The 18093-nt window shown below is 41.3% G+C and overlaps 1 protein-coding gene across 1 annotated transcript in view; it reads right to left on the bottom strand.

The window, feature by feature from the left end:
• Positions 1-18093, bottom strand: part of SMG1 (SMG1 nonsense mediated mRNA decay associated PI3K related kinase) — an 80365-nt gene that overhangs the window by 47283 nt on the left and 14989 nt on the right. Inside the window, exons 8-24 of the mRNA XM_032231403.1 lie at positions 17969-18041; positions 17017-17114; positions 15646-15819; positions 14679-14903; positions 10761-10862; positions 10231-10500; positions 8675-8805; positions 7024-7185; positions 6507-6625; positions 5956-6043; positions 5756-5857; positions 4622-4762; positions 3596-3795; positions 2716-2912; positions 2259-2423; positions 1565-1719; positions 246-391 (exon numbers count right to left, since the gene is read on the bottom strand). Of these exons, the coding sequence (XP_032087294.1) occupies positions 246-391; positions 1565-1719; positions 2259-2423; positions 2716-2912; positions 3596-3795; positions 4622-4762; positions 5756-5857; positions 5956-6043; positions 6507-6625; positions 7024-7185; positions 8675-8805; positions 10231-10500; positions 10761-10862; positions 14679-14903; positions 15646-15819; positions 17017-17114; positions 17969-18041 (2548 nt within the window). The remainder of the gene's footprint in view (positions 1-245; positions 392-1564; positions 1720-2258; positions 2424-2715; positions 2913-3595; positions 3796-4621; positions 4763-5755; positions 5858-5955; positions 6044-6506; positions 6626-7023; positions 7186-8674; positions 8806-10230; positions 10501-10760; positions 10863-14678; positions 14904-15645; positions 15820-17016; positions 17115-17968; positions 18042-18093) is intronic.

Below are 18093 nucleotides of genomic sequence, written 5' to 3'. Positions count from 1 at the left end.
CCTCTGCCTCATTGATGTCTGACTCTGAAGGCAGCTGATAACTGGCATACGGCCTGGCCCACCCTCTGCCTCCGACACAGAGTCCTCATCAGAGCCTTCCCCAGACTCCACAACCAGCCCATGTTCCTCCCCAACCTCCTCACTGGTCAAATCTGTTGCCAGCTCTTCTGGCCACAGGCGGGCCATAACAGTAACTGACTAAATAAACACAATCTCTCTCCAAAAAAAAAAAAATTAATACCCACCATTTAGGGAGTGTTTTGGACTGGCATTATTGCCACTGTTCAAATTAGCCAACTTGAGAACGGCTTTATCGAAACCGGCGACACAGCAATCAACCCCCGTCATGGCAGAGAGATGCTCCTGGTACTCGATGGCTGCCTTTTCAAACCTTCAAGAATGTCAGTTGCAGGAGTTAGCAAAACTTCCCATGACTACTTATGCAGCTTTTAATCCATCCCATAATAGAACGTTCCTCGCTGGGCAGGAATGCCCTAAATCATATAGCTTGGCAACGAGCAGACAAGGAGCGCAGTTTGAACCTGCAAATTCACCTTTTCCAGCTGCTCTTCCCAGTAAAGGGAGAGAGAGAAAGAATGGTGCATGAGCCCATCATCCTGTTCATCACTGTTCTGCTATTCAGAAAAAAGGTTACAAACTTCTACCTTCTCATCATCCCTTACCTTTTCAAACAGGAGTCTCCAAACTTGGTGCCTTTCAGACTTCTGACTTCAACTCCCAGAATTCTATACCAGCTGAGGAATTCTGGGAGTTGAAATCCACAAGTTTTAAACTTAAGTGAAGTTTGGAGACCGAAGTTCTAAAACTACTCCCAGCTGGTACTTAAGATACCATGCCACATAACCACAATAGCCTACGACGAGAATAAATGACGCCTATCAATCAAGCCCACACTATAGCTTAAAACAGTTCTTCAAAAGATGCTGAGCTCCAGACTCAGTTCTACTAGAATATACGGATGCTCTGGAAAAGTATGCATCCTGATAAATGGACATCTACAAGCTACTGCAACATCACATCCATAGGTAAAGGTAAAGGTTCCCTTAGCACATATGTGCTAGTCGTTCCCGACTCTAGGGGGCGGTGCTCATCTCCGTTGCAAAGCCGAAGAGCCAGCACTGTCCGAAGACTCACTGTGGTCATGTGGCCGGCATGACTAAACATCAAAGGCGCACGGAACACTGTTACCTTCCCACCAAAGGTGGTTCCTATTTTTCTACTTGCATTTTTACATGCTTTTAAACTGCTAGATTGGCAGAAGCTGGGACAAGTAACGGGGACTCATTCCGTTACGCGGCACTAGGGATTTGAACTGCCGAACTTTCTGATCAGCATCTTAGCCACTGAGCCACGGCATCCCTAGGTGGAAAAGTATGCACCCCGATAAATGGGACGCCTTCAAGCTACTGCGACATCACATCCACAAAGATAACATAATCCACACTATGCCACTTGATTTCCCTTCCTCTCATGGAAGGGTCTAAACATGAAAAGGGGGGAAAATGTGTTATATTCGTTCAGCATTGTTGTTTAGATCACTCACCGTCCTTCAGCCTGCTGAGCTACAGAGTTAATCCAGGTGAGGTTTTTGCCAACTACAGCCGAAGACCAGACAGCTATCCCTTGAATGGCTTCGGGGCAGTGAAGTTCACAGAGGGCTTCGACAACCATCATGATCGTTACTTCTAATTCACTTCCCTAGGAGCAGAGAGATTAAAAAAAATGGTTAGCCTCATTTATTGGTTTAATCCCATCATGCCCAACTCTAGGGGGTGTCAGTTATTGTAGCCCGCCAGCAGAGCTTGCAGCAGAGTCGGACAGTGAGGAGGTTGGGGAGGAGTATGGACCAGTCCTGGAGCCTGGGGAAGGCTTAGACAAGGGCTCTACATCGTAGACAGAGATGGAGCTGAGGCTGTCTGGCAGTGATCAGCTGCCTCCAGAGCTAAGGTCGGGGACACAATGATCAGGAATTTGGCTGCAACTATGAGGGACCATGGAGGACAGCGGGTCCTGGCGGGCTAGGTTCATAGGGTCACCAAGAATCGGACATGACTTAGCAACTGAGCAACTAATTTTAATACTTGTGATTCTTATGACAAGTCCATCTCACGTAATTACTCTGCATGGGAGGTGGGGAAACAGGACATAAGCAAGCCAGCAGCCTTTGGCTCCCCCCACCCGCCCCCAGTGATTTATTCAGAAGACTATGACAATATTAGGCCCAGAAGTGTCATTACCTGAGATACGTTATTAGTCTTCATTTCTGTCAGCAAATCAAAGCCATGACGGACAGTGACGGCGGGCTGTCCAGCCAATAACCCAACGCGCATGATGGAAAGTCGAATACGGGTTAACCAATCTTGGCAAGTTTGGCGGTTTGTGTAGAAGAAGGTCCTGATTACCTTTGAAAACAGAGAGGAAGAAATCTCATTTGCTACCTGTTTATCACAGGTGTAGAACAGAAAGATCTACCTGTACACCATAAAAGCAGTAAAAAATAAACAAAACGAACTGGAGCGAAATCTATGGGAAGCAAATTTGCATTGCATCATGGAGCGTAACTTTGGAGAGTTTATCATGAGAAGGAACTTTGGACCATGAAGACAACCCCAATTAACGGCTGATCTTTTGATCAGCAACTGGGTGTTTTAAGGCTACGACGTAAGTAAGAGAGGGAGGAGGGACTGGTGTTACCTTTGGTGGGGACGTAAGAGCATTGGCGCACCCTTCATACGCATTATACATCAGTTTCTCCAAGTTCTCCAAGTACTGAAGGAGCAGTACCAGCCGCAGTTGGTTGCTGCTGTGACCTTCGTCGTTATCAGCTGTAGTCCACTGGCTGACGTCTTGATCCGGATTTAAGGTGTGAGCTGCAAGGCTTCTAATGATACCTGGAAGCAGGGCCCATTCAGAACAGATCAGGATACAATATTTCAGACTAACCCTTTCTACCCAAACATGAAAAAGGCAATCCCTTCATTGCAGAAAAGATCCCATGGGCATATTGAGCATTTTGAACTGAATCACATGGAATGCACAGACATCCTTGTATAAAAGTTTACAAAAGTCACCCACAGATTCATAATTATGACTATTTCAGTCTGATTTTATCTCACACAGGAAACAGCAGGGATAAGGGTGTAACTAGCTAGGAAAATACTAGAAAAAGAGCATCCTTCACAAAGCTCTGATTTGTTTGGACAAAACCAAGGCTACAATCTTATGTCTGATTTGCCATCCCATTAGAAAAGGATTTAATTTTTTTATAACTGGATTAAAATGCATAGGAATTTCATGCATGCTGTGCCTTGGAAGTCTAGGGAAAAAAATTCAAAGAAATGTTTTTGTAAATTTCAGCAACACGTTGAGTAGAATGCTTTTTAAAAATGCAACTGCACATTATGCATTTTAAGTTAAGGCAGGTTTCAATTTTAAAAACGTAGGCGCACTATTTCTAAAATGCCCCTCAATTTTTGGGAAACACACCTGCGTACTGTTTATGAACATGTTTTAAAAATGTCTAGTCATCCAAGATAGAAAATCTGAAAATATACTGTAAATCTTTTCAGGTTACCTTCAATAGTCTGGAACGTGTCCTGAGCTCTTCCTAGGGGTGTTCTTAACTTTGAAAGGACAGTAAATTGGGCTGCTTCCCAAATAGCCCACTGCCAAAGGACAGCCTCGGTTTTCAATAAATTGCGTGGAATACTGGATTGATCGTGTTTGTCCAATCTTTGGCAGCTATAAAATAACCTTTCTAGCCAGCTCTCTTTCCTGAAACAGAATTGGTTATTGAGGCAGGGGAGCAAAAGTTAATACAATGTAACTGAATTATATTTCATTTGGATGAGGAGAGGAATGTTATCCACAGTAACAGTGGCTGTACTCAGATTTAATATCAAATAAAATTAACGGTTTTTCATTCTATCTATATATGTTTCAGGGTGTCAGTTCCTCTCCTCCATCCGCAGCCACAAGTAAAACCTCTCGTAGAGGCTGAGTTATTTAACACAATATATTGTTTGAGGACCTGTACACTGCACGAGTCAAAAAGAGGACCATGAAAATATTTACAGACCACTCGCATCCTGGGCATAAATTGTTTCAACTCCTACCTCAAAAAAATGCAGTTTTTTTTCCCCCCGAATGCCATCACTCTGCTAAACAAATAATTCCCTCACCACTGTCAAACTATTTACTAAGTCTGCATTACTATTACTATTAATCTTCTCATCGTTCCTATTACTCATCTCCTCCCACTTATGACTGCAGGACTGTAACTTTATCGCTTGTATCCTTAGGATTTATATTGATTGTTTCCTGATTGCTTATTTGTACCCTATGACTAGCATTAAGTGTTGTACCTTATGATTGTTGACGAATGTATCTTGTACACTGAGAGCATCTGCACCAAAGACAAATTCTTTGTGTGTCCATATAGACTTGGCCAATAAAGAATTCTATTCTATTCTATTCTGTATAATTTCTCAGTAACTGATTATCTCTTGCCAATATACCCATTTTTCCTTGTTCTTCCACCCCACCAAATAATATTCTTTTGGGGGGGGGGGTAGCTTTGAAGTCCGCAGGTGCTTCTTACCCCGTTCGGTGAGAACTTCCATACAGGATGAAACTGATCATATCAGAAAAGTCTTGTGGGTGAAATGTGTTGCTTGGAGCTTTACTCATGTGTCCTCGAATGGCTAGGGAGATTTCTTGGATTTCTGCATGGTGGTGATTGCTATCAAAAATTACAAGGAAAAATTAACACAAATTGTTTAGTGAGAACTTGGGAGGCAAATTGTCCTGACTGAGGCTTCCCAAGGGCATCAAGCAAACTCCTGGTCCTGACAAGGGAGTATTTATAGCCATAGGCCTTATCTGGCTTGGAGAGCTGACAGGCTGATATCTGCAAAACTGGGCAAGGAGTCTTGGAGAGTCACAAACCAATGAAGCGAACTAATTGTCTCCTGCAAACTCCACTTCCCTTTCGCTCCTCTTTTATTTCCTCTGGGAGGGGCCATTCATCGTCCACCTGAGGCCTTACTCCCAAGTCGACCCGTTCTTTAGCTGTTCCCTTCATCTGGCAACTCTGCACATGCGCACACTGGGAACATGCTCCAGTTGTTCATCTGCCTCACTGATGTCTGACTCTGAAGGCAGCTGATAACTGTCAGATGGCCCTGGCCCCCTCTCTGCCTCCGACACAGAGCCCTCATCAGAGCCTTCCCCAGACTTCAGGACTGGCCCAGGTTCCTCCCCAACTTCCTCACTGTCCGAATCTGCTGCTAGTTCTGCTGGCTACTGGCAGGACGCAACACAAATATACAGACCAATACTTCCTCCCAGCTGTCACCTATAAACGTCAACCCCTCCTCCACACAAAAAATGGCTTTTACATTGGCCTCATATTATATGACCTACCACTTGGTATGCAGAAAAGGTAGAAAAAGATCTCTAACTCAGTGTGCAGCCCATTAGATCCCTCACATCTTGAAGAATGTATCTCCCAATCCATCAAATTCTCACCATGGGTTGGGAAAGGATGTAGGGCAGTATTTCTTAACCTTGGCAACTTTAAGATGGGTGGACTTCAACTCCCAGAACTCCCCGTTCAGCATGCAACTGATCTTAAGGTTAGAACTGGAAGTATCTGACTACAATATGTCCCTTGATCTTGTTTTTCCACACACCAATTGTAAGAATTTACACCCAAGGCAATTCACTTACTTACCTTAGTATGACATCCAAAGGAATAGACTTTAAGAGCTTCCCAAATGCTTGCCTTATCCGAGCAACACTGTGGACCAGTTGGACGCGGCAAACATCGACACACCTGTGCCACAAAACAGTGAAAACAACACAGTAATGCAGGCACTCACACAACAGCGGAACAGAACAATGAATTTGCAAAAAGGTTAATGGACTAAATACCTCTGGAGTAAGTCTTCTGGGAGAGAGGATGACAAAGCATGAAGGCTGTTGCATGCTTGGAGACAAATGTTAACATCTTCCAAGAGAGCTGCGTTTTGGAATTAAGGCAGTTTTATTATCCACCAGAATGATACTATCCGTTTATCTTTTAGCAATGACTGTTAATATGAAAGGGGTATTTAAGAGTAACGAATGGCAATAGTTGTATTCAGTTTCCTCAATTTTTACACCTCTTAATTCCTAGATATCTTCCATTTAAGTTACTTACTACAACCAACTTATGGAAATCTAAAGTATTCAGTTTGCAGAAGGGTAAAATGTATTTTTATCAGATCAGATAAATTTATATGCATTAGGTTATTAAGAATATAATTTATATTTTGGCAAGACTTTAACTAATGGAAATAATGAATGGATGGCAATTTATGCTATGTTGTTACTATAAAATGTTCGCAATTAAAGAAATATAAAATTTTCTAACAACAGATTCACAAGAAAATTGGTACACATTTTGCTTATCCCTTTTTAAATTAGAAAAGTCAAACTCTTACTGTTTGCCAGAAGTCCTTTGCAAAACTTATGGAAGGAGGGGAGAGAGAACAAGGGCGCATAGGTCTCTGATTTCTTCATCAGAACAGCTACTTCCAAAGCCCAAGTCATGAGCAATTTCCTAAAAAACAGAAACATTATCTTCAATTTTTATATTATGTATCTATGCTTTTCTCCAGAGTAGCCGTGCTTTTCAAAGATGGCAGTCTCAAACGACAACTTTTAAGCATGTTAGCTATGGAATTCTGGGGGTTGAAGTCCACATGACCTTACAGTTGCCAACCTTGAAAAACACTGCTCTGGAGTTAAAATTTTGATACCCAAGATTTAAATGAAAAACAGGCACATATTACAAACATCCAGGAATCTAATTCCTCTTCCTGAGAATACTAAGGAAAACATCCCTTAAATATTTCAAGTTTCTTCCCTGACCTCTTTTCACGTCCACTGATATTTCATTATTATTGCTCATTTTTCTAGAGAAAACAATTATTCTGACCAGATGAAGCTACTAGTTACCTGGTATCATGGGTCAGATTATCCTTTTTAAGTAAAAGTCCCAGGAGGTTTACAATGATAGAGAAATGTTTCTTTGTAGCTGTGGTCACAGTGCTTATGACAGCCCCGTCAAACAAAGAAGGAGATGAGGAGCTGAGACTGCTAGATATGAAGTGGTCATGCCTGGAAAAGGGAGAGAGTTAGATTTTATGAGCCGCGGTGGTGCAGTGCTTAGAGTGCAGTACTTCAGGCTACTTCTGCTGATCACCGGCTGCCAGCAGTTTGGCAGTTTGAATCTCACCAGGCTGAACGCTGACTCAGCCTTCTATCCTTCCAAGGTGGGTAAAATGAGGACCCAAATTGTTGGGGGCAAGAAAGGCTGAACTCTGTAAACTGCTTAGAGAGGGCTGTAAAAGCACTGTGAAGCGATATATAAGTCTCAAGTGCTATTGTTACCTATCATCCATCCATCCATCCATCCATCCCTCCATCTCTCTCTCTCTCTCTGCCTCTCTATCTCTCTATCTCTTTGAGCCATGATGGCGCAGTGTGGAGAATGCAGTATTGCAGCTAACTCTGTCAGCAGTTCGATTCTCACCGGCTCAAGGTTGACTCAGCCTTCCATCCTTCTGAGATGGGTAAAATGAGGACCCAGATTGTTGGGAGCAAGAGGCTGACTCTGTAAACCACTTAGAGAGGGCTGCAAAGCACTATGAAGCGGTATATAAATCTGAATGCTATTGCTATTTTAGCCACACAACCAGGCTGTATATACTGTATATTTGGGGGGGGGGGGGGGGGGAGAATGTGCTGTAGTATAGCCTGACAGTGTTCAGAAATGTTAAGATTGTTGAAATTCAAACCTCAACTTTTCCACAGAATATTATTGGACCATCTTCATTCACTACCTTCTAGGAATGCAGCATTGATAGTCCCACTATGTAGACCAGAGCAAGAAATCAACTCCCCAAGGCGGCTGTTTAAAAAGAATCTTGCCCCTTTGATTTTGCTTTACTCTCCTCCTCTCCAGCTTCTCTTATACTCATGTAAATAAAGGGGGGGGGGTTGTTGGCTTGAGTCACCTGCACACATCCTTGTTTTTTATTTAAGCCATGTTTTCCCCTTACAATGAGACTAGTCCAGAGGTCTTCAAACTTGACAACTTTAAGACTTGTGGACTTCAACTCCCAGAATCTGGAAGTTGAAATCCACAAGTCTTAAAAGTTGCCAAGTTTGGGGACCCCTGGTCTAGTCTATTTTCTTCCCCACTCTCTATGTATCAATCCTTCCCCCTCATCACTAGTGTTTCTCCTCTCTTGAAAGGCTACTTCTTGAGAACCGGGCATCTCATTTCCTTCACAGAGGGGGGGGGGGAATGCAAATTCTAAGCTTCCCCTTTTTAATTCTTAGAAAATGCACGAGTTCTCCCATCCAGCATGTACAAAGCCTTGGTTATCCTTTTATTAAATAATCCTTATATTTTGCAACGGGAATCTTACAGTACAGCCTCTCTTTTATCAAACAAGGGAGATCTTGGAGAATGCACAATAGCACTGACAGCGAGGACTGTTTTATGAGTCCAGGAGGGACCTCCTGCTAGGAGAACAAAATAGAAACTGTTTGTAAACTGATGTACCAGAGTTTCCTATTAAAAGAACAAACCGCTTCGCACCTGGTGCAGTGTGAATACAGGGTGTACAGCACTGCATACTGGACAGCTGGAAAGTGGACGGCGATGTCACCGTGGGCAACCATCAAATTCTTGCTCAGCAAAGCGAAGACCGTTGGAGACAGAGCCCACATCTGAAAAACAAGCCATACTAGAAGGTAAAGCATAAATTGAAATTACAGTGGTACCTCGGTACACATCGTGAATTGGTTCCAGGAGGCATGATAAGCACCCGAAAACAACGAGTACCAAACAGATTTTCCCCACAAGGAATAATGTAGTAAGTCACAAGGTAGCCGATGACAAGTTGTAGCTTGTGCATTGAGTACCAAACAAACGATGAGTACGGGGACAAAATGTGTCAAAATGCATTGAGTACCAAAATCGATGAGTTTCAAAGAAAATTGAGTACCAAGGTATCATTGTATGTTCCAACAAGAATTAGGGTTGAAAATGACAAAATATAGAGTAAGATTTTCTAGAACCCTCTCTGTTAATAAATACAAAGGCTAGAAGAAATTGTGAAAAATATCTTACAAATTGTGATATAAAGGAGGGGTCAGAGATGAACCTGGATACTTTACACATTTTTTTTTAAAAGCCAAAACAACTAGACACATTCCCTCGAGCCATCACTCTGCTGAACACCTAATTCTCATAGTACTGTCTAATGTCTATGTGTATTTTACCCATGTAATGTGGCTGTAGTATTATTTATCCTTCTTACTATCTTCTTTACTCCCCCACTTATTGATGCTATGATAATGATAATTATCCTTGTTCTGTTGCTTTGCCTGTACACGGAGAGCTTCTCTGCACTAGAAATATTTTTTTTTCTATATTTCCAATACAAAGGGAAACATACCAATGCAGAGACATACAGGGAGAATACAAGACCTACTCACTGAAGGGCTTCTAAAAATAAATAAAGCTATTTTATCCTTTTTTGTGAACATGTAATTGTGTATTTTTTATTCCACTACTAACATTGCAGAGCTTAAGATAAACAAATTGACTTTTTTTTTCTAAACTACTTCTCTAGAACTTTAGAATTAAAAGCCTGGAGATTAAAACACATGAAGAATGGTTGCAGGATTTGGGTTTGGCCAGTCTACAGAAAAAAGGGACTAGGGGAGACATGATAGCAGTGTTCCAGTATTTGAGGGGCTGCCACAAAGAGGAGGGGGGGTCAACTTATTTTCCAAAGCACCAGAGGGCAGGACAAGAAACAATGGATGGAAACTAATCAAGGAAAGAAGCAACCTGGAATTAAGGAGGAGCTTCCTAACGTGAGAACAATTAACAAGTAGAACAGCTTTCCTCCAGAAGTTGTGTGTGGTTCATCACTGAGGGTTTTTAAGAAGAGACTGGACTGTCACTTGTCTGAAATAGTACAGGGTCTCCTGCTTGAGCAGAGGGTTGGACTAGAAGACCTCCAAGGTCCCACAGAGATACATTTACTTTGTGCGATGGGTGCAAGGCTGATTTACGTTTTCCACATACGCATCAGTTTGGGAATACAAAAACCATTCACCACCCCAGCGGTAGAGATAACTCACCCCAATCAATGAATTTTTGGCATTTCCGATTGTAGTCAGCGCACTGAGATCAAATATGACGACAAACTTTGCATTGGCCACATCAAAAATGTGGTTCTTGAAAGCATCGTGGAGAATTTCCGAGCAAGCTTGGGGAAGCTGCAGGCTGCAAAGGAGACTGTTCAAGGCACATGCCATTTCGCCCAGAATCAACTTGTAGGCTGTCTCCAAAACCGGAATGTTCTTTAAGCTTAGCACTGCCTGATATACAGCGTGTGCGGCAGCGACAACCTTGAAAACAGAAAAATACATGATGTCAGAAAGGTTCCTGCCCATTAAATGTTTCCTATAACTCACGTTGATTCAAGTCATACTTCAAGCCACAGTTAAAGTTTCCTTCTCTATTGCTAGATGCAATGTCTCAGCTGCGACTGATTTGCTGATGCAAGAATAAAAGGATAAGAGGTGTTCTCTTAATCTAAAGGTTATTCTTAAAACAAAATCTTCTAAAGGTTCATTTCATGTGGCGTAAAGTTTAATTTGCTGCTTACCTCTTTTTCTTTGTGGTAGCGTAGCGTAAGAAGCTTAGATTCTGGTATAAACAATTTCTCTATAAATGATGATGGAAGTTTTGTATTTATTTGTTCAACAATCTAGGAAAAACAAAAGGGGGCATTAGTATTACTTGAGTAAACTTTCCCTTTGACTTAAAACATGGACTGTGAATTCTTTAAAATGTTGTTTCCTATTAAACCAGTGTGTTTCTTCATTTATTCATAAAAATGTGACAGGGTGATAGGCATGTTAAGGCACTTACGCACACCCCCTTAGGAACCTCTTAAATATGGGATGAGATCCACAAAATGTTGCAATTAAAACTATGAAAGTTAGTAGTTTTTGTCGATCAAATCCCATTTTTCCTGCATGGAAAATCCAGGGCAGCCCTCTCATTTGCTCCTTATTTTCTACTGCTTATTAGTAGCAGAAGATTTCTACTTGGCTTACCAATTCTTCTAAAAATAATGTTTTATAAGCGCTACAAATCGTTATGAAGGACCTGTGAAACCTAATTCGTGTTTCAAATGTTTTATTCATTTTCATTTTTCAATTTTGTACATTCACTTATATACTGAATATTTGCAATAATAATATAATAAAAAAAAAACCCAACCTAAACACAACTCATCATAAACCCAACCTGTCGCTTTCATACACCCCTTCTTCTCCCCCTCCAACTTTCCTTTCTCCCTCCAACAATCACCCCTCCTACTTCCCTTTCCCCTCCTATCTTCCTTTCTCGCCTTCCTCACCCTCCTTCCCCTCTCATCCTCCTTACATTCCCCTCTTCCTCCCTCCTTACTTCTCCCTCTTCTTTTCCTCTACTTCTCACTTTGGTGCATTTCTCTATTCATTTCAATTACTAAAAATTGCGCTAAAAAGAAAAGAGAAGGAAAAAAAATAAAAAGAAAAAGAAAAAAAAAGAGAAAAATAAAAAGAAAAGATAAGGAACAACAGTATACAAGTGTATTCTTCTTATTCTATATATTGAGACTATATCTCCACCCACCCACCCACCCCCAATGAACCCCCCTCCCTAATCCCCTCCGACTTCCCAGGTCCCACACCCGGCACAGTTCAGTACCATTCACCTTCTAGAATATCTTATTAACAATAATAATGAAAATAAAATAAAAAGAACACTCCGAAAAAGAAAAAAAAATAAAAAAAAATAAAAAAAATAAAAATCTTTTGCATTATGCTCAGCCTCCCATCATTCTTAAAATTTAAACAGTATAGATCATTCCATTTATATTTTGTCCTCGTCCCTTGCTTCTTTGATATTTACCCCCATCTTCCTGTAGACTCTCCAGATAGCCTTTCTTAACCTTATATTCAAATAATAGTTTATACAAAAATCAATTTACCTTCAAATACAGAGCAGTCTAATCATACTTTCGCTACTCATCTTCCTACCCCTCGTTTCTCATCTCCATTCCTCCCAAGCCCAAATTCCATAAGATTAGGATCTCGCTCTTCACTTTAAAATCCTGAGCTTTTTATGTTATACTTCAAGCATGTAAATCCGTAAAATGTGTGCCCAAAATCCATACCACTTCATTCAGTCCCAGGATCCCTTCATCGATGTCCCGCTCCACCTTCCCTTCTGCCCCACTCCTCCCAACTCCATTCATCCCAAACCGCAATTCAAATAAATCTTGGTCCCCGCTTTCCTCACACCAGAAAACAATTCATGCGCAGTTTGGATTAAAATTCAAATAAGTCTTATAAAGATCCCATACAATATCTGTCCAAAATAAGCAATGCTTCTTTCCATTCCTCATCGGTACACAGCTTTACCATTTCGTACCAAACAGGAATCCTAAAATTTTAATCAGTCCAAGAGCTTAAAAAGTATTTTAAAGACATCGCTGGATCTTTATTCTTTACTCTTCTGCCCTTCCGGAAAGAGAAGGCAACCCTCTGCCTTATAACCACGTGTCCCGCTGCTTTGAAAATATGGCTAAATCCTCAGTTTCCGCTCTTCTGCCTCTCCGGTAGGGGGAGAACAACTCCCTCCATCTTGTAACCAAATGAATTGCTGCTTGTCTTTCCTTCACCTTGTCTTTCCGCATTTCCGAGTGAGTCAAGAAGCCCCGCCTTCAGAGTTTTATAATAAAAGTCCCGAGCTTCCGAAACAGAATTGAGACGAAATCTTTGATTCTCGAGTGTAACTGTGATTCCAACTGGAGCTTCCCATTTATACTGTATTTGACGATTTTTAAGCTCTTGGGTTAAGAAAGTATAGTCTCTCCTTGCTTGCAGCATCTGGAATGGTATTTCTTTAAAGACAAACAAATCTTGCCCATCGATTCGGAGCCTGTTGTTGTAAAACTTATGGATGATCGCATTTCTAGATTCTCTTGTGAAAAAGTATATAATTATGTCTCTTGGAAGCTGTCACTGTTCTGCTACACACAAATTCTGGCGATAGATTTTTCGAATATTCCAATCAAAATTGAATCCCGGACTTCCCACCGCTTGACTGAAAGCCTCTACAAACGTCTGTTTCAAGTTCTCTCCTTTCTTTTCGGGCAGTCCTCTGACTCTTATTGCAAACGCCTTTCTGTTATAATTTATCATTATAAGTTGTGTTTGAGTATCTCTAATCTCTTGTTGTAATGCTTGGATGTTGGAAGTCAAATTAGAATTAGCCTCCTCCAAAGTTTCCAGTTTAGTCTCCATTTCTTTGATATAATCTGTCAAAGTAGACATAGCTTCAAACATATCCACCTTTATTAGGGCAATCTTAGTCTGTATTTTGTCGCATAAATCCAGCACAAATTCTTTGATTTCTTGTTTAAAATCATTGAGTATTTGAAAAAGAAGTTCCTGTGTTAAGGAATCTCCAGTAGGGGGTGTAGGAGGCGAGGGCAGCGATTTACTAACAAGTTCTTTAAGCACATGCGGGGGGGAGCGTTTTGCCTGCTTAGACCTGGGAGGCATTATAGATAAAAGCTGAGAATAAACAGATAAACAGTGTCTTCACCTGCTCAGTTCTCAATAAGTTATTTGTAGATTTTGCTTGTTAATGAGTAGCAGTCTCCGGGGAGATAAAGCCGGTTAATTACGTCATCAATCACCAACATAGTAAAAACGCCATTTTGCAGCACGATTGAACAAAGAAGTTTCAAAGGAAAACGAGGCTGGTGTTTAGATAGTTATAAAAAAGGAACATCACAGGAGTAAAACCCGCTCGTGTTGGTCTTAAGTTGCTTTAAGCAGTTTATCATTGTCCTGAGGGGGGGGGATCGCCTGTCTAGGGCTGCAAAAAAAAAAGCAGCTGAGAAGAACTGGCTGGAGATAAGAGCTCAGTTACGCTGGATCTTTTCTCCGTTCGCAGCCCAAAGAAAAAAGAAAAGGGGCTGTGAACTACGAATAAATCCTAGCACCTGAGCTTCTGCCTGCCCCTTTCTGCCAAAAAGGGGTGATATCTATTGATCTTAATTAGATATACAGACCAGAACTGTGAGAGGAGCTCCGTTGAGCTCCTTCGGCGACAGGCTCCGCCCCCAGGAAGTCCTGTGAAACCTAATTCAACAGCAATCACTGGCATCAAACTATAGCAAAGCATATTTAATTCATATTCCCAAGTGGTCTTATTAGTGTTATTGTGTCCAGTAGGAAATATATTGTTTTTTTCTTTATTATGTAGAGAACATAATTTGTACATCATTAACAGTATATGCTAAAGGAATTGTCCATTCTGATGAGAACAATCCCAGTTTTTAACAGCTAGCAAAGACTAATTTGTTTAAGACCATAACATGTATTCCTTAAAACTCAAACAAAGCCAAAGGAATAATTTTGGTTTCCAATTTACTTTTTTTAAACCACTCGTGGCCTTACATTTTTTTTAAATGAACAAAACAGTTATTATTAAATGCAGATATTATGAGGATTGTATTTACCAGCATCAGTAAGTTCAACACCGAGATGATATAATCAGTACCACAAATCTGACAATTTTCAAGTTGATCTAATCCATAAGTGATGATCATATCGCAATGTATATTCATGCTGGGATCCAGGCTGCCAAGCAACACACCGACACACTCATTGGCAGCAGTCAATACCGTCTCAGAGAAAAAGACCTGGTTGGCAGCTGTCACACACCTCATTACTCTGTACAAAACCTGAAGAAAGGGGGGGGAGAGAGAATCCAGTTACAATGAAAGTACACTATGTCATCCCTTTGAACTCATGCTGAAGATATTTTGATTGAGCACATTCAATTTTTTGTTAATATGCGCCAACGTGTTAAGTCACCGTAAACGCAACAGAAGTAGCCCCAAGGTAAGTTTGTTGCAACTTTGGACAGTCATGTTGAGGGCTAAATATACACAATGAGGTGTGGTAAATGAAAGCAACACATTTTTCCAGTTTCACACAGGAAAACAGAAGTCACAATTATTAAATGTTTAGATTGCCATATTTTTCATCGTATAAAACACACTTTTCCTCCCCCCAAAAGTGGGTGGACCTGTCTGTGCGTCTTAGACTCTGAATATTAAGGGGGGGGATGTGGGTTGGTGTGGTGCCGATCAGCTGTTCTAGAATTGGCGGCGGTGAAGACGAATGGGCTGCTGTGAATTGGCCATGACAACCGGGCCGTGGCAAACGGGCTATGCCAAACGGGCTGCGCCGAATGGACCACGGTGAACAGGCGATGGCGGTGGCAAACGGGCAGTGGCGAATCGGCGGCAGCAAATGAGCCATGGTGAACGAGCCACGCCAAATAAGACAGGTGAATACCAGATGGATGCTGGGAGGCAGATTATTTCCCCCTTGTTGGTCCGGAGTCTCCTAGTCCAAAATATACAGGTAGCTCGGTGTGATTGGGCAACGAAACTGCTCAACCACCTGAAAGAGACTTACATCGGTTACATATCCTTCAGTAATCGGCGGCCCTCGGATGGGACTGAACCGCTCTCCAATACTCCTCACCACTGTGCTGAACACGCGAAGCAGAGCTGCCAGTTTGGGCAGCGAAACAGAAGGAGGAGGAATATCCTCGTCAACGGACTCTCCGGAAGCGACGTGTCCGAGGTCCTATGTGAAGAAATATGTAAAGACGGTGCTCGTTGAGGTCGTGCTCAGGTTGGCGGGCTGTGCGCTTTTAACGTACACATCTCTCTGCTTACACGCATTTCTTTTCATGTCAGTAAAACCCGTACAGACTTTAGTGATCCGTTTAAATTCTACAGGAGTTCAGCAAGGGAGTGTTTTAAAGGAGTGTTTCTCAGTTTTGTCAACTTTAAGGTATGTGGACTTCAACTCCCAGAATTCCCAGCCAGCAAAATCGAGTTGCCATGGTTGAGAAACACTCGTTTAAACTAATGTTTTCTTTTTCTTTAAGTTTTTTATTTTTTTTTACAAAAATATTAATGCGTGAACATTGTGGCACCTGGGTGTCATACATTCTAATACAAATAAAACATAGTTATTACTTTCAACCAACTTATATATTTCTAATGGCAATACATATTTATATAAAGTTGCAATCTGTCATTATTTGATGATTCCACATTTTCTCTTATTATTGCTCTTATTTTATTATATAAAAGTATATACACTAATATTCCCCTTTTCTCTTATTTCTATCTCTTATTCTTTTAATGTCACCATGTTTAAAAAAAAAATCTTTTTATCCTACCTAACTTCTAATCATGTCACCTACCTACAAAAAAAAAAAAAAAAGGAAGGAAAGAGAGAAGAAAAAAGAAGCAAATCAAAACTCATTTAAACTAATCTTGTGGGATAAGTTTAAAGAACAAAGCAACCGTAACAGCAGATAATTCGTGGACATAAAGGTCTGCAGAGATTTTCAATCGTCCAGGTTGTGCCAGAGATGTTTTCCCAAAAGGCATCTGGAACACACACACACACACACACACACACACAAAAACACACACCAGAGAGACGTTTTGCTTCTCATCCACGAATCTCAAAACTGAATAAACTTTTTGGATGAGAAGCAAAATGTTTTCAAGTGGGGGAGGGAATCCAAGAAAGTCAAAATTCCCTTTTGGGAAAGCACTGTTTGGACATGATGTAAAGAGGTATAAAAGAGGAGAGCCCTTTCTTAAGAGTGAAAGAAGATCCTTCAGGGAATTAGCTAGTGTTCACCATATTCACAACACTTTCCGACACAGACACAGGTAAGAACTTGAGTTACCTCCTAGAAAGTGTCTCACTTTTCTCTCCCCCCCAGCATTTATTCCAATTCAAGACTGATGGCCTCATTACCTCAGCATAAGCTTCCATATCCTCTAGAAACTGACCCAGGAGTGTGGTAGAAAAGGCTAGGTCAGCGACCCAAAATGGTTCCAAACTCTGTAACCATCCTGTTAGAAAGGGCCGGAGCAATGAAAAACATGGTAAGGTTAAAGCTACATCTGGTTCCTCTAAAAATAATAATAATAATAATAATAATAATAATAATAATAATAATAAAGTGGCATCAAAATTAAGCAAGCAAAACTAGCAGCGCTCATAAACCATGCATCGTGTGTGAACGACTGTGCAGAAAAATTAAATAAATACTAGTCACATTTTAGTTAATAGTCTCTATAATGGTATAAACAAACTAAATTATAGTTTTGGTAGGCAACAGCTTTAGAAATCAAAAACACGTATTACAGCTATTCAAGAGGAGGGAGGAGAAGGAAGGAGGAAGAGGGAAGGAAGGAAAGAGGGAGGGAGGAGAGAAAGGGGGAATGGAGGGAGGGAGGGAAGAGAGAAAGAGGAAAGGGAGGGAGGGAAGAGGGAGGAAGAGGGAAGGAGGGAGGGAGGGAGGAAAGAGGGAAGGGAGGGAGGGAAGAGAGAAAGAGGAAAGGGAGGGAGGGAGGGAGGAGGGAGGAAGAGGGAAGGAAGGAGGGAGGGAGGAGAGAAAGAGGGAAGGGAGGGAGGGAAGAGAGGAAGAGGAAAGGAAGGAAGGAGGAAAGGAAGGAGGGAGGAAGATGAGTGGGATGGAGGAAGAAAAGCAGGTAGGATACTGATCAAAATGAAATTTAGTACAGCCAGATTTTATTTTCAATAAACTAAAATATTTTAACTGAAACCTTGCAAGCAACAGCATTTCCTTTGCATGCACTAACTGATGTAAAGCAGATATGAGAAATAACTCTTGATCACCCAACAAGGAAATCAGAGCACGTTACAGGGCATCTCATGAAGTTATTTTATTTTTCAGGCTTACCTGAGACTTGCTGGGTCAGAGAAGGTTTTTGAGTGTGATCAATATGCCACCCAACTAATATGTCAACTGTGTCCTTGGAAAGCAATACACAAAAGTTAATCCACCTGGAATACATAATGGGCACG

The sequence above is a fragment of the Thamnophis elegans genome, chromosome 14 (genome assembly GCF_009769535.1).
Source record: "Thamnophis elegans isolate rThaEle1 chromosome 14, rThaEle1.pri, whole genome shotgun sequence".
NCBI classification, from domain to species: domain Eukaryota; kingdom Metazoa; phylum Chordata; class Lepidosauria; order Squamata; family Colubridae; genus Thamnophis; species Thamnophis elegans.
The sequence above is the reverse complement of the archived record's forward strand: the minus strand, read 5'-3'. Positions and strand labels throughout refer to the sequence as shown.